The following is a 16,094-nucleotide window of genomic DNA, read 5'->3' as shown; positions in this document are numbered from 1 at the left end:
TACTGATCAGACTGTTTACGGGAAAGGCGGGGGGGGTGGACAAGGCCCAATTCCCTGTTGACACTGCCTTTGGGGTGACCCTTCAGCCAGCTCCTGCTAGCTGTCTCGTCGTCCGGGTTTTCAGGAGTTAAGTTTCCTGGCTGGAACCTAAGGGAGCTCAGTTGGTTCACAGATGTTTTCTGTCCGGGTCTGGGGATCCAGACACTCGCTGGTCCCTGCTCTGAAGTGTGTGTGGTCGAGGAGACAGGTGCCTCCGGAAGGGCTGGTTTACTGGCCGGGTGTGGGGCGGGCAGGGGGCGGGTCATGCTTCACAGAGATGATATTTGAACGGGGTTTTAAAGGACGAGTGGAGTTTGCCAGGCAGACTGTGCGGTGGTTTCGGGGAAGGAGGGCGAGTGTGGGCAGGCGCATGGGGTGAGGGTGCTTTGTGTGTAATTCAGGCACTTGGATAGATTCCTGTGTTTCTGTCTCCATCGTGACTTGCATGGTCGTAACAGAAGCCGACTTGAGCTGGCTTGGCTTGAGAAAAACCAGGAGTATATTAGAAGGGTCCTGGGATGGCCCAGAGAACCCGGTGCAGGGTGGGGGGGGGGGATCCGAGGATACACTCTGAGAAGGGCAGGGCCAGGCGCTCTCAGGACCGTGACGGTAGGAGCCGTGGTCTCTTTACAGCCCTCTGCCATCTACACGCTGGTCTCCCGACTCGGCGATGGTCTCATTTCAGATCCGAGAGTTGGGACAGGCCAGCTCCCAACAGCCGAGCCTCTGTGCCACGTCCCTCACCGATCCACACTGCCACTGCCTCACACTGAGGGTCACTGCTCAGAGAACGGAGAGCTTGGGAGGGGGCCGAGCGCACACCCCCAAGACTCTCGTTCACGGTGGGTTCCGGGTCGTTGAGCGGTGTGGCCCGCAACGTGAAGCAGCAGGCGGCGCCTGGGCTTGACTGGATCTGCCATTGGGCCGGCAGGTCTCCAGGAGGGCCTCCCACAGAGCGTGGGTACTGGTGAGGCCCCGCGCCGAGGCACCACTCCAACGCCGAGGCCGCTGGCACTTGGTTCTCCAGGCGGGACCGGTGCCCGGCCGGGGGCTGAGGGGCGCCGGGGTGGCCGCCCAGCCGGCCTCGGAGCTGGGCGGGGATATGAGGATGGGGTCGCCGGTTGGGGCAGGGGAGCCGAACCGCTGCTGCCGCCTGTGTGCTCGCACTGACGCCAGCCCCCTCCTCCCGCAGAACCGGCCCTCAGTGATCACGTGTGCCTCCGCCAGCGCCCGGAACTGCAACCTCTCCCACTGCCCCATCGCGCACAGCGGCTGCGCGGCCGGCCCGGCCAGCTACCGGAGGGCCCCGAGCTGTAAGTGCCCCGCTCAGACCACTGCAGGGAACTGAGGGCTCCTTCTGTGTCCTCTTGGTCCCAGGAGTGGCTGGCCTCTGGGCCCATTTCTGAAGGAGGTCGACACCCCGTTCTTTGAGCCCCGGTGCAGCGGCCTTGTGCTTGGCGTGGGGGGGGCGGGCGGGCGAGCAGCACGTTGGCCCCGCCCTCCAGGCCCCCCTCTAGCGGGGCCCACCGGCTGCCGCACGGGGGGTCTGAACGCGTCCACGGCCCGGCGCAGCAGGCGTGCCGCCCCGTGGCAGGCTCAGAGAGGTGACCCACGCGGGGGCCCCCTGGTGTCCCCAGGTCCCAGCCCTGACCGCTGTCCTCCCCCCCCACAGCCGCCACCACCTGCGACCCCGTGGTGGAGGAGCATTTCCGCAGGAGCCTGGGCAAGAACTACAAGGAGCCCGAGCCGGCGCCCAACTCCGTGTCCATCACGGGCTCCGTGGACGACCACTTCGCCAAAGCCCTGGGCGACACGTGGCTCCAGATCAAGGCGGCCAAGGACGGCGCGTCGAGCAGCCCCGAGTCGGCCTCTCGCAGGGGCCAGCCCGCCAGCCCCTCTGCCCACATGGTCAGCCACAGCCACTCCCCGTCTGTGGCCTCCTGAAGGGAGCACCGCCCTCTAACGCCACGTCCATCTGCATGGTTTGCCTGAGCTTCGAACAGTCAGTGCTTAAAAAAATGGAAAAATGAAAAAAAAAAATCGTGGGGGTGGGGGGAGGGAGGGATGGTTTATTCGCAAAAACCACGTCGTCGGGATTTTTGTTCTGTTTTGTACTTGCTTGGTATCCGTATCCGGGGCCCTCAGACGTGATAGCAGCACCTGCGCGTGGAACCTCTGTCCGCTGTCGCCCCCCCAGTCCCTGCCTTGGTTACCAAAGAAGCCTCAATGCAGGTCAGCTGCCCGACAGGGCCTGGACTCCACGGCTTGCGCTTTCTCAGTCACAGGCCAGGCCACCGGTGACCCAGACGCTTTGTGCTTTTTCATTTGCTTCTCGAGACCGGGGCGTGTGCGGCTCAGCTTCCAGCCCACGTGTGTGTGTGCGCGCTTGTGTGTGTGCGTCTACTTGAAGAGAACAGAACTGTCGTGTCTGATTTGCACTATGGGAGGAGGACTCAAGTTGCCTGCCTGACAACTTTGTGCGAGATGATAGTACTCTGAGGGCAAACTGCTGAAAAACGGAGGGTTTAAGGATGACATTTCTGACCATGGGTGTGTTTTTTTGTTTGTTGTTGTATTAATTAATTTAGACAAAACTGCTTTGGAAGGGGAAGTCTCATGCAGGTTTATAGGTCTTTCTCTGTCTGTCTAGATTTTCAGGTGCTTGCAACTGGACTGCAGATTCTACCAATCACGGGCATTTTACCTTTTCTAAACACTGCAGTTTGTTAGACTAGAGCTGAAGTTGGAGGATTCTGTAGTGCTTTAAACGTGATGCATGTTTTAATGGATAAAAATAGCTGGTTTCTATTAATTGTATAGACAGTAAACAAAAAGCTTAATACTTACTAGCTTCTTTTCAGAATTCGTTTATTTTTGTCAGTTACAGTCCTAGATATACTTACTGCTGGTACAGTTGTACTCTAAGATTTGTGTTTGATATTCACGTTACTCCCAAGTAGCGTGGGGCCAGTCGGTCCCTGGCAGGCCCTGGACACGGGCGGGCGAGTGGCTGGTCAGCTGCAGAGTCGGATGCTGGACTTGTGGCTGCAGGCTGACAGCATCAGTTATTTTTTGCATCCCTGTCTGCTTCTTAACTCGCTCCCAGGGGAGTTGGGACTCGTGTCTTCCAACTTCCCTCGATGCAGAAACTGCTCCCTCTGAACTCTTGGCTGAACAGCAGATTCCTGACTATCTGTGAGATGGTGTTTTGTATGCTTCCTCGTACGCTGGGGCCAAGGCAGTATACATTCCTCTGACTTTATACAGTTATTACTGCATTTATTATCGTTTGCTATAGTAATAGCTACTAACTAGAAATTAGGTGAAGAAGAAAGCATGACAGACCCAGCTGTGGATGTTCGACAGCTGCTCTTCTTTCTGGTAAACGTTTCTATGCCCCTGCCCCTCCCCTGTGCTACCACCCTCCAGCCTTGCCCACCACAGGGCTTGAGCAGTCACCTGGCCAGGTGACTCGGGCACGACCACCTCACCCGCGAGGCACCGTGGACTCACCGGAGCTCTCGAGGCTGGTTGTCAGTATGAGAAAAGTACAGGTTCGCTGGTTGGCATTGGGTGAACAGGCAGGAGGATGGGCTCTTGTGGCCACAGGGTGGCTGTAGTTATTTGAAAAGGCGGGAGGAAAGCCTCCCCTTTGGCCCCCGCACACGTTTCCCTCCCACTTAACTGGGCTTCCAGGCTTCTGCATTCAGGCCCCTATATTTTCTGTAGGAAAAATCGTTGAGAACACTTTTTTTATATAGGTAACTTTAAGACCATCATTACGCTGTGCGTAAAGAATGTACAGAGAAATTTGTAGGTATTTTTTGAAGAACAATTAATTTGTTAATGATATGTAGCTATTTAATTTTTCCCTTTCCTATTGTAATCATTCATATTTTTTTTGTTGTTCGGAAAAAAAAGTTGATCTTTTTTTTTGTCGTAGATTTGTCTGTAAAAGTGCAGGAACACAGTTATTCTATGAGAACACTGCATCTGCCTTAATAGCCACTAGTTTGTTATTGCTACAGGCTACTGAGCGTCGCCCCAGGAAAACAACCCCACTGCCGGCGGCTCTGTGCAGACCGGGCTCCTCACACGCCCGCGTCCACCAGCGAGGCCATCGCTTTGGGAGGGACGGTGGCACTGAGGGCCGGGTCCCTGGTGCGCTGACCTATCTGGGATAGGCAGCACCTGGGAGGGGCCTCGGGCAGGAAACCAAACGGTCACCAGGAAGGGACACTCCCAGGCCTCAGGAGGCACAGAGAGGTTCTTCACAGAGCCACGCCATCTGCAGTGCGTTCTGACCATTCTCTCCATGTTTGTAAATCTGTAATATACCATTCTCTGTGGCCTGTTTTTCCTGGAAGAAGAAGAAAAAAAAAGGTTTGGCAGGCCATCTTTTTTTTGTACTTAAAAGTAGCCTTAAGAACAATAATAAAGTGCTCTTAAACCACAGACTGTCTGTGTGATCCTTGGGTCCTGCAGTGACAGAGCCAGGCTGGGCGGGGCCTCTGCCTGAAGCCCTGGAGAGGGCGGGGCAGGCTCAGCAGCCCTGCCCTGTTGTACAGTGGCCTCCGATTTAAGCCCTGCACAGGCTGGAAAGCTGTAATTTTAACTCTCTAGGAGAAACGTCATTTAAAACCTAACTAACTAACTTACAGAAATCCAACTCTGGTACGACTCAGACTCAATTCTGACTTCGGTTCCAGGCCCAAGACAAAAGATGACACCACAGAAATAAAAGTGTGGAAAGGGCCCCTCTGCTGGGTTCCATGCCCAGCTCTGAGGCTGGCACGGACGTGCTCACCCAGGAGGAGGAGGAAAATCAGCCTGAGGGGCCCATGGCAGAGCCCTCCCACCACCCCGATGGGCACCTGGCCACAGGCTGAGGCAGACACACCACGGGCTCCACCCCACACGGCGTTGGGGCTTCCAGGCCACCACCAGGGAGGAGCCTGGGGCAGGAGGCGCGGCCGCCCCTGCTTGCGGCCGGAGGGCAGGCTCTCACGTGGGGTCTGAAGCCTTCTCTGGGCCTCGGGTGTCCTGTACAGAGGCAGGAGGGGCCCCACGCAGGCAGCTTCGAGGATCTGTCCCTGGGCCCTGCCACCAGCCCGAAGCAGCAGACACTTGTGTCCTCCCCTGAGCCCGCGGCTGAGGACAGGCCCGCAGGTGGAGGGGCTGTCTGGGCAACAGACTCCGTCCTCAGCGGGGGTCTGGGTTCACTGGGACAAGTGTGGTCCCTTCTGTCCCGCACGTGGCTCCGCTCTCCTGCCTCCCACGCCCGCAGGCCAAGCTGACAGCGCTGACGAGGACCCCAGCCCTCACACGTGCCCAGGGCCGCTCTGGGGGCTTTGTGGCGCTGCCCCCGCGATGGCTGCTGGAAGGAGCTGACTTCTCACTTGCCTACCTGCTCTGTGTTGGGCCAACTCCTCCCTGTCCTCATTCCACCCCATGGGGGCCATGGCCAGGAGAATCCCGGGAGCCTGACTACCAAACACCCGTGACAACAACAAGAAAGAACTGCTCGTGGAGGGAACCAAGTCCCAGATCACTGGCAAGGCCGAAGCCAAGGTTATTATTTAGCTGAGAACTGGTGGGACCATGAATCATAAGAAACGGAGAAGCTCCCGGGCAGCCGAGGGAGGGCCCCAGTCCTTAAGGTATGGAGATGAGGGGACCACAAAGGTTGGAGGGGCCCAGAATCACCGGTCCTAGGGGTGGCGTCCTGCTCCGGAGACTGAGAGCCCCTCAGTGGGCCGGCAGCCAGGGTGGGGGGCGTGTCAGACGGTCTCGTCGTCGCTCATGTCCCAGATCTGCGTGGAGAACAGGAGACGTTCAGAGCGTTCATTCACCCGGCGCCGCCCATGATGCTGTCTCAAAGCCGTGCAGCTGTGGCAACAGCAAAAGGAACACGGCTGCCACCTGCAGTGCCTCACAGCCCCCTTGTCACCAAGGGACTGACACCCCATTTCCTGTGTAATGAAACCACGTCTCCGAGCCCTGCGGTCACTTGCGCAAGGCCTCCGGGTGAGGGAGCCCCCGGTGGCCGAGCTGGGGGAGCTGGGATTTGGACCGGGCCGTGCGGACCCTCCCACTGCCGCAGCGTCCCTGCCCTGCCCAGTCCCCCACTCACTCCCATTTCTGTGGCGCTGACCACTGCCGCCCCTCCAGAGTAAGCCCTCTGGCCACCACCGGCTTTGAGGAACAAGAGGAATGGGGGGGGGGGCCCTGCCCGCTGGCCCCCACAGGCCCGGCTTTGTCTCTGCACCCTCAGCGCGAACCCCCGGGAGAAGGCCCAAGGCCAGCATGGAACCCCCAGGCGCTCCTCGCACCCTGGGCACCTGGTCCCTGAACTTACGCCTACAGACTTTCAAAATTCCTAGAATTGGTTGCAAAAGGCCACCTCAATGCTGGCAGAGCCGAGAAAAGGAACATCGTGTTTACGCGAGGCTGGCCCAGAGAGATGGGGAGTCCCGGCCAAGGTAAATATCAACACCAGCTTGGCTTTCAGTGTCGGGGATGTGGAAAATAAATACAGAGAAGGAAATTTCCCCTCTCCTGAGGACCAACCGCCTGGGGCCGAGGGCCGGCGGTGGGTGTGCCTCTCACACACACCCTCACTTTTACATGCACCCTGCTGTCCAAGGACAGTGGGATGAGACCACCAAGGTCCAGACGCCCGAAGCAGCGGGGATGGTGTGGAGGGACTGGGGCTGGGGCCCAGCAGCCTGCGGGTGGCCTGGCGGGCCTGCCCCCTCGGGTGGGATGGGGGCTGGTGGTGGAGGAGTGGGCGCCTTCCCGACGAAGGCTGCATCTGACGCTCCTCCAGTTCTAACCATCTGAGTGGGGGAAGGAGCCCCCAGAGGGCTCGCTGACACACTTCATTTCTTTTTTCACTCTCATTCAATAAACACACGCTTATGGAGCCCGTCCCAGTGCCGCGGGCTGTGCCGACCTGGTGCAGATGCTCCCTCCTTCACTCCTCACAACAGCCTGTGAGGAGGTGTAGATGGAAACAGGCTCAGAAGAGGGGAGTCAACTAGCCCAGGATCACACAGCCAGTAAGGTACAGAGCTGGGAACACAGGTGAGAGGGAAAGGGTTATGGGAGTAAAAAGGCTGCCTGGGCTTGGAGGAGGGGGCCAGGCCAAGACGAGGGGGGTGAGCCCGGTGGGCCACGGCCCTCTCCATCCTCCCGCCCAGCCTCCGGGGAGGGGGGCCGCCAGCCAGGGCCGGGCAGTCAGTGAGCAACGCCCTCCTGCAGGTGGGTAGCCAGGGCTGTTCACAGGACCCTGGGGGGCCAGGCCCTGGGAAGGGCTTTAATGGGAAAGCAGGAGCCTCAATCCATTCTGTCATCCATCTTACTGGCTCTCAGGTCTGGGGAAGAATCCTCAGCACCTGGCCCTACCTCTGCACACAGCAGGGCAGGCAGAGAGCTGGCTTGAGCATGGGCAGCGGGGAGGGATCCTGGCTCTTCCCCTTGTTCCTGGCACTGCCCAGGCTGCGTAGGGGATCAAGTAAGGCACCGAAAGGGCTGATCATGACGGGACTCTGCAAAAGGGGGGTTGGGGGGAGGCAATGGATTTTACAGAACTGCTCAGGGATTTTCCAGAACGCGTTCTCTGGGCCGGACATGGGGTTTCTCTGCTAGGGCAGCCAGTCCTTTTGCCATTGGCTGGGCTCAGGAGGGCAGCAGCAGTCTTAATTGTAAACCTCCAGAAACTTCAGCCCCAACAAATACTGTATGATATCACTTAACGTGTAGAATCTAAAAAAGCCAAACTCATAGAACCAGAGAGTAGATGATGGATGGTTGCCAGGTCCTGGAGGGGATGGGGAGATGGTCACAGCGTACAAGCTTTCAGTTATAGGAAGCATAAATTCTGAGGATCTAGTGTATAGCCTACTGACTATAGTTTATAATACTGTATACTTTTAAAATTTGCTAAGAGGGTAGATCTTAAGTGTTCTTACCACAAATAAAAAAAGGGTTGTGAGGTGAAGGATGTGTTAATTAACTTGACTGTGGTCATCATTTCAAAAGTATACGCATATTAAAATGATCACACTGTATACCTTTAAAAAATCACAGGTACAACCTAAATATATACAGTTTTCATTTGTTAGCCATTCCTCAATAAAGTTGGGTGCAGGGGAGAAGCTTAAGCCTCAGCTCCTCTTAGACTGTGGACTCCCAGGTTAGTCTGTTCCCTGGCTAGGCCCTCAGCCTTCCGCCCACCACCTGGGGAAGATGAGGCCATGTCCCCTTAATGAATAAAGGTTGTAATAAACTGGCAAAGATTTTTAAAATGTTAACACTCAGGGCTGGCAAGGGTATGGTGAAACACTTCCAGGAGGAGTATAAATTGGTACCGTATTTTTTTAAAAGAAGAGATTTGGCAATATGTAACCCGAAGCTTTAAAAATGTTCGTACCCTAAGGAAGAGATAAATGATCTTTTTTGCAGATGATATGCAAGTATACCTAGAAAACCCAAGAAAATAAATGCTAAGATGAATACAGACAATAACGAGTATTCAGTAAGATAGCAAGATATGAAATTAATGACACAAAATTATAGCCTTCCTGTATACAAACAACATCCAGTTAGAAAACATAATGAAAGAGAAGAACCCATTGTAAGAGCAATGAAAAAGATAAATTACTAGGGAATAAACCTAACATGAAATGTACAACATCTTTAGGGAGAAAATCCTTCAAAACAGTCCTGTAACAGTCCTCACAAGCATTGTATGAAAACTAAACTGGGATAAATGGGGATACACCCTGTGTTTTTTGCACGGGACAATTCAACATCAGTAAAGATGTCAACTTTCCCAAGTAAACATATAAATTTAACACAATCTCAGTTTTTAAAAAATCAAGTATCTTTCCTGGAGCTAGACAAGCTGGTTTTAAAGTTTATGTGGAAAAGGAAGTAAGCAAGACTATCTAAGAAAACCTTTTGAGTATGAAAAGAGCAGTGAGGCAGTTCCCCTACTCTGTGTTTAAACATGTCATAAAGCCTGTAATTTAGAGGATTGTGTCAGCAGGAGCACAGATGGGCCAGTGGAACCAAATGAGTCGAGAAACAGAACAGAATAAAATGTCCAAATACACATGGACATTTAGTATTTTAATAATAAAGGTCTGAGGAATGTGATCTCAAATCATTAGAAAAATATGAGCTTTTAAATAAACGACATAGGGACAACTGGAGAGTCATTTGCAAAAAGATAAAATTGATTCCATGCCTCACTGTATATCAGAATCAACGCCAAATGGAGCAGAGATGTAAGTGTAAAAAAATGAAACCATTCAAATACTGGACGCAAACATGGGTGAATTTCTTTATAACTTGGGAGTGGGAAGCCAATGATCCAAAATCTATAAACAATAAAAACAGATACAGTGGATGATGTAAAGACACACGTGAGGAATTTTGCATGGAAAAAACACTGTAAGCAACGTTGAAAGGACAAATGACACACTGGGTGAAAACATCACAACACACCATGAAGGGCTCATCCCCCTAACATATAAATAGCTCTTAAAATCAAGAAGAAAAAGACCAATAAAATGATTTTAAAAAAAAAACAAAACAAAACAGGCCAAAGACATGGGCAGTTTACAGAAAAAGACAAGCAAATAGCTTTTATACATAAGAAAAGGTGTTCAACCTTACTTAAAAGAAAAGAAATGCTAAAATTTATTAGGACACAAAATTCAAAATTTCTGGTCTCTGAAAGCCACCACTATGAAAATGAAAAGGCAAACGACAGACTAGGAGAAAATATCCACACTGTACATAAAGAGGACTCACATCCAGAATATACAAAGAACTCTTCCAGCTCAATAATAAAGAGACAAATAACCTGATTTTTTTAAAGTGAGCAAAAGGTTTGAATAGATATTTCACAGAAGAGGAAATACAATGCTAATAAGAACCTGAAAAGATGCTCAGCATCCTTAGTCTTCAGGGAAATGCAAATCCAAAGCACAAAGAGATGGCCAAAGAGCACATGAAAAGATGCTCAATATCACTATTATAGAAATGCAAATCAAAACTACAATGACATACCACCTCACACTGGTCAGAATGGCCATCATCAAAAAATCTACAGGGGCTTCCCTGGTGGCGCAGTGGTTGAGAGTCTGCCTGCCAATGCAGGGGACACGGGTTTGGGCCCTGGTCTGGGAGGATCCCACGTGCCGCGGAGCGGCTGGGCCCGTGAGCCACAGCTACTGAGCCTGCGTGTCTGGAGCTTGTGCTCCGCAACGGGAGAGGCCACGATGGTGAGAGGCCCGCGCACCACAATGAGGAGTGGCCCCCACTTGCCGCAACTGGAGAAAGCCCTCGCACAGAAACGAAGACCCCACACAGCCATAAATAAAATAAATAAATAAATAAATAACCCAAAGTTTAAAAAAAAAAAAAATCTACAAACAGGGCTTCCTGGTGGCATGGTCGTTAAGAATCCGCCTGCCAATGCAGGGGAGACGGGTTCAAGCCCTGGCCCGGGAAGATCACACATGCCGCGGAGCAACTAAGCCCGTGTGCCACAACTACTGAGCCTGCGCTCTAGAGCCTGCGCACCACAACTACTGAAGCCCGCAAGCTTAGAGCCCATGCTCCACAACGAGAAGCCACCGCAATAAGAAACCCGCGCACCGCAAGGAACAGTAGCCCCTGCTCACCGCAACTAGAGAAAGCCCGCACGCAGCAACGAAGACCCAACTCAGCCATAAATAAATAAATTAAATAAATAAATAAATAAAATTTAAATCTACAAACAATAAATGCTGGAGAGGGCGTGGAGAAAAGGGAACCCTCCTACACTGTTGGTAGGAATGTAAATTGGTAGCGCCACTAAGGAGAAGAGTACGGAGATTCCTTAAAAAACTAAATATAGAACTACCATATCATCCAGCAATCTCACTCCTGGGCATATATCCGTAGAAGAGCATAATTCGAAAAGATACATGCACCCCAATGTTCATTGCAGCACTGTTTACAGGAGCCAAGACATGGAAGCAACCAACATGTCCATCAACAGAGGAGTGGATAAAGATGTGGTACATATATACAATGGAATATTACTCAGCCATAAAAAAGAACGAAATAATGCCATCTGCAGCAACATGGATGGACCTAGAGATTGTCATACTGAGTGAAATCAGTCAGACAGAGAAAAATAAATATATCACTTATATGTGGAATCTAAAAAAAAGGGTACAAATGAACTTATTTACAAAACAGATGTAGAGTCACGGATGTAGAAAACAAACTTATGGTTACCAGAGGATGGGGGGGAGGGATAAATTGGGAGACTGGGATTGACATATACACACTACTATATATAAAACTGATAACTAATAAGGACCTACTGTATAACACAGGGAACTCTACTCAATACTCTGTAATGACCTATATGGGAAAAGAATCTAAAAAAGATTGGATATATGTATAGCTGATTCACTTAGCTGTATACCTGAAACTAACACAACATTGTAAATCAACTATACTGCAATAAAAATTTTAAATTTTAAAAAATAAACAAACCACAAAGAGACAGCATACCTTACCTTCTAGAATGGCCAAAATGAAAAATTGTGGCTGGCAACACCAAAGGTCTGCGAGAATGTGGAGCAGCAGGAACGCACCGGCTGCTGCTAGTGGGAATGGAAATGGCACAGCCCAAGGAGAAAGGCCTGGCAACTCACAGAGTCCACATACACATCACATGTGCCCCAGCGACTCCACTCCCATTCACCCCAAGGAATGCAAACACGGGTCTGCAAAAAGACTGTGCAAGAATGCTCATGGCAGCTTTAGTCCTAATAGGCACGGACTAGGCTCAATCCGAACGTCCATCAACAGGTAAACAGTGACACCCATCTAGTGGACACTGCTCCCCATCAAAGGAACCAGCCACCAAGGCACACAGCAATGTGTATACATCTCAGAATCTCTATGCTGAGTCACGGGAGTCTGACACAAGTCTACATAAATCCATTTATATGAAATTCTGGAAAGGGCAAGACTAACCTACGGTGACAGAAAGTAGATCACTTGCCACACTCACCAAACTATACACTTTACACGCGTGTGTTTTATTATATGTAAATTGTACTTTAATAAAGTTGACATTTTTTAAAAAGCTACACAGAACATTTTTCACCTCTCAGATTGGCAAAACCCCAATACAAGTGCTGTGGGAAATACAAGCGCTTGGGAAAACAGCACTCTCCTGTAACACTGCTAGGACAGAAGTGGTATGACCCACAGATGAAAATGTGGCAATATCCAACAGAACTGTTTAGGTCTCAACTCTTGACCCAACAAGCTCACTCTTCATAAAATTTGCAAAAATAAACAGGAATGATAAGCCAGAAATTAAAGTAAATGGCTACCTATGGGGTGGGTGGAATGGGCGTGAGGCTACTCTGAGCATACCTTTTCACTTTAGAATCAAGTAACTGTTCTGTGTATTTGAAAAAAAAAAAAAAAAAACAACCTAAAGCACAGCAACAAAACCATAATAGATAAATTGGGATTAATCAAAATAAAAAATTTTTGTGCATCAAAGGACACTATAAAGAAAGGGGAAAGAACTCAGAGTGAGAGAAACATATCTGGTAAGGAACCTGTATCTAGACCATTGACAACTCAATAATAAAAAGACAACCCAGTTTTTTAAGATGGGCAAAGGAGCTGAATAGACATTTCTCAAAAAAGATAACTGGTTGAGAAGCACATAAAAGACACTTGATCATCATTAGGCATCAGGAGAATGCAAGTCAAAAGCACAAAGAGATAACACTTTGCACCCATTAGGATGGCTTTAATCAAAAAGTCAGATAGTAACAAGTGTTGGTGAAGATTTGGAGACACTGGAACCCTCATACGTTGCTACTGGAAGTGTAAAATGGTGCAGCCACTTTGGAAAGCAGTCTGGCAGTTCATCAGTTAAACATAGAGTTGCCAAATGGCCCAGAAATTCCACTCCTGGGTGTATACCCAAGAGAAATGAAAACCCATGTCCACATAAAAACTTGTACACGAATGTTCGTAGCACTATTCATAACAGTCAAAAAGTGGAAACAACCCAATTGCCCACCAAGCGATGAATGGAAAATGTGGTCTCTCCCTACAGTGGAATATTATTTGGCCAAACACCTGCCTACACTCCGTCTTCTCAAGAGCCTGAGGGCGCGGGGGTGACTGTCCCCTTTTACCAAGTAGGCAACTCAAGTGCAGAGGAAGTTATGTAACCTGTCAAGGAGGCCAAGCTAGTAAGGGGTAGAGCAGAGGCTTCTTCCACTTTCTTTCTCCATTTCCTTACTGTTGAGCATAATTCCTTCCAAAAAACAGTGAAGGGCAGAAGCTGACATTCTGTTAGCCTGGCACCCAGTGAGTGGCCCCACGGCCAACGCACACACAGTACCCACAGCTAACCCAGGGCAGTAAAAGCCAGAGCAGCTGGCGCTGGCTCCCAGGGGCCCTCACCTCTGTCCTCCAACACTGTTCAGAAGGCGGAGCCTAAGCTCCTGCCCCTTGGCTCGGCCTTTGGGCCCCCCGAGGAGAGGACTGGCGGTAGCCTGTGCTGGCTGGGGGGCCGGGGCAGTCTCCGACCCGGGCCCCTCATCCTCTCCCCCAGCCCCCGTCCTGCAGCAGTGACAGGGCACCCAGAGGAGGCGCTGCGGCCCTCAGGCCAGTGTAGGGGTGTAGTTGGCAGGGCTGGGGCCACCACTGTGCATGCGGGGAAGGGGGGCCTTCCAACCGCTGGGGCCCGCCACACGGGGTCAGGGAGCACGAGCGCTGGACCTCACACACCCAGAGGGCCTCAAGGTTTCCCTTTCCACTCTCCCAGCGAGACGGATGCATTTCAGAGGAGCCATCTGTCTTTCAATTTCGAACTTGTGTCCCATTTCTGGAGCACACTGCCTGGAGCCTGCCATGGACCAAGGGTTTTCTTTTATAAACACTGTAATTATCCCGTAAATGGCACGGTTATATTTGTGTGTGTGTGTGTGTGTTAAAAGTGTTCATTTGTTAAATGTAAACATTTAAAATCTACCACCGTTTTTGAAACCTAGTTTTAGCATTTCTCTATTTTTAAGATAAAAATTAAAATATCCAATCTCTCTGGGCCTCTGAGCAGCCCTGCTCCCCATACCTCCTCAGTGGGATCCTCACAGGTACGATTCGTTCTACTGGGAAGGACTGAGAACAGAGGGGTCTGGGGGTGGCATATGCTGGGGACCAGGTAAGGACACTGGATTGGGCTTCCCCGGCAGACTTCCCAGCCAGGGCTCCGTCCACTTGGGGGGAAGCATGAAGGTCCCATCATGTTTCCAAGCGGGTAACACTATAGCCATCCATTCATTCACTCCGTATGTTCACTCATTCAGAAACGTTTACTGGGTAGTGCGGCATTAGGTGAGAGGAGGGGAGGGGGTTCCTTCATTCCCTGCCTTTCCAGGTGGTCAGTACTTGCCTTCAACTTACGGGAAACAACGGTGGGCCGGGGTCTGGTGGTCAGTGAGCCCTGACTGAGCACTTCCAGGGGACCGCTGGGGCCAGAGGAGGAAGGGGACAGGAGGCACCCAGAAAAAGGCTCCAAACAGGTTCAGCCAGAGAGACACATGCCCACAGGAGGGCCGGGCCAGGCAGGGCTGCTTGGGACAGAGGACCCGATCATGGCCGAGGCCCAGGGAGAGAGCAGGGCTTGCCGGGCTCCCCCGGCCAGTGGACTGTGGGCCTGTGCTTGGTCCCCAACATTCTAGGTCAGAGTCACGGACAAGGAAGGTAGGGGAGGAGGTGACCGGGCAGGAGGAGGGAAGAGTGGGGCGGAACGGAGGGCAGGCTGCAGGCCAGACCCCAGGCAATACCCCTCCCTGACCCCGGGCAGCCCCACAGGCCTCCACTTTGTCCCCCTGGGTGGAGACACTGGGCTGGGATCCCAAGGAGGAAGGCAGGGCTGCTTCCAGGGTCACTCTTCCACCCTAGGTGCCCACCAGAGAACAGGGCCTCCTGTCCACAGGCATCATTGGCCCCTGGGGGCTCTTCTGGGTCTCCACAGACCCAATGGTGCTGTCTACACAGGAAGAGTGCAATCCGTGCTCGTCTCCGGGCCACTGGGCTCCACACCTCTCCAAGCTCACCTCCCACGACCCTCCCTCCAGCTCACCAGATTCTAGCGGCCCCAGCTCTCGAGCTCTTCCCGTCCTCTGGGCAAGGGAGACCCCTCCCCTCGATTCTGCGCTGCCGGGCTGGCTCCTGCTCCGGGCGTCTTCCCTAATCACTCATCTCAGACAAACAGCCTGTTCGGTTCCTCCCGACTCCTCCCGTCACCGCGTTTTAGTTTGTGCATCTGCCCGACCCCCCAGAGGGCAGCGAGCCGCCTGAGGGTGGGCCCCCAGCCCTGGTGCAGAGTCTGGCCCGATACGTGGCTTTTGAACGAACAGTGATTCAGCACCATCTGCCCTGGGTGCGATTCCACGGTGGAAAAAAGAAAGGGGGATTCTGGGTGTGAACATAATATCCAAGAATCAAGCAGTAAAGAAGGGGTCCCTCAGTCCACCTGCTCGCTGGGGATCCTGGCAGGTCAAGCCTTTGGCCTCCACGCCCACAGAACGATGGGGCAGGGCTGTGGGCATCTCCTGCCGGGCAGGCGGGCGGTAGAGCCAACTTTCCAGGGAGGCCTTGACTCCAGACCACTGACGCCCTATTCTCCTCCCTGGGCCCCGCCCCGCATCGAGCCACACGCCAGGCTCCGGGAGTGCAGAGTGGTGGGCAGTTCTTGCTTCTGGACTCCCAGAAGCCTGGGGGCGGGACTGGTGCTGGCTGGTGACTGTGCCCGGTGTGCAGCAGCCGTGGGGCTGTCCAAGGGCGCCTCTCGGGCTAACCTGACTGCCCCGGGGCTGTTCGTGTCACATCTGGGGAGGGTAGCAGGAGGGGCCCCTGGGTAAGGGCCCAGGTTCTGAGCCCACTCCCAGATTTCCACCTGGAGCTCCGGTCACACCACGGGAATAACCCTGCCCTTTCACCGT

The 16,094-nt window shown here is 52.5% G+C and overlaps 2 protein-coding genes across 16 annotated transcripts in view; one reads left to right on the top strand and one right to left on the bottom strand.

Moving 5' to 3' along the window:
* Positions 1–4,494, top strand: part of VGLL4 (vestigial like family member 4) — a 273,405-nt gene extending 268,911 nt beyond the window's left edge. For all 9 annotated transcript variants that reach the window (XM_059940386.1, XM_059940387.1, XM_059940388.1 and 6 more), the window contains 2 exons: positions 1,232–1,352; positions 1,712–4,494. In XM_059940386.1, the coding sequence (XP_059796369.1) occupies positions 1,232–1,352; positions 1,712–1,983 (393 nt within the window). In that variant the 3' untranslated portion in view covers positions 1,984–4,494. The remainder of the gene's footprint in view (positions 1–1,231; positions 1,353–1,711) is intronic.
* Positions 4,495–5,580: 1,086 nt separating this feature from the next.
* Positions 5,581–16,094, bottom strand: part of ATG7 (autophagy related 7) — a 326,752-nt gene continuing 316,238 nt past the window's right edge. For all 7 annotated transcript variants that reach the window (XM_059940379.1, XM_059940378.1, XM_059940376.1 and 4 more), the window contains one exon: positions 5,581–5,852. In XM_059940379.1, the coding sequence (XP_059796362.1) occupies positions 5,820–5,852 (33 nt within the window). In that variant the 3' untranslated portion in view covers positions 5,581–5,819. The remainder of the gene's footprint in view (positions 5,853–16,094) is intronic.

The sequence above is a fragment of the Balaenoptera ricei genome, chromosome 11, assembly GCF_028023285.1.
Source record: "Balaenoptera ricei isolate mBalRic1 chromosome 11, mBalRic1.hap2, whole genome shotgun sequence".
Taxonomy (NCBI): Eukaryota; Metazoa; Chordata; class Mammalia; order Artiodactyla; family Balaenopteridae; genus Balaenoptera; species Balaenoptera ricei.
This window is presented reverse-complemented; position numbering and strand designations above follow the sequence as displayed.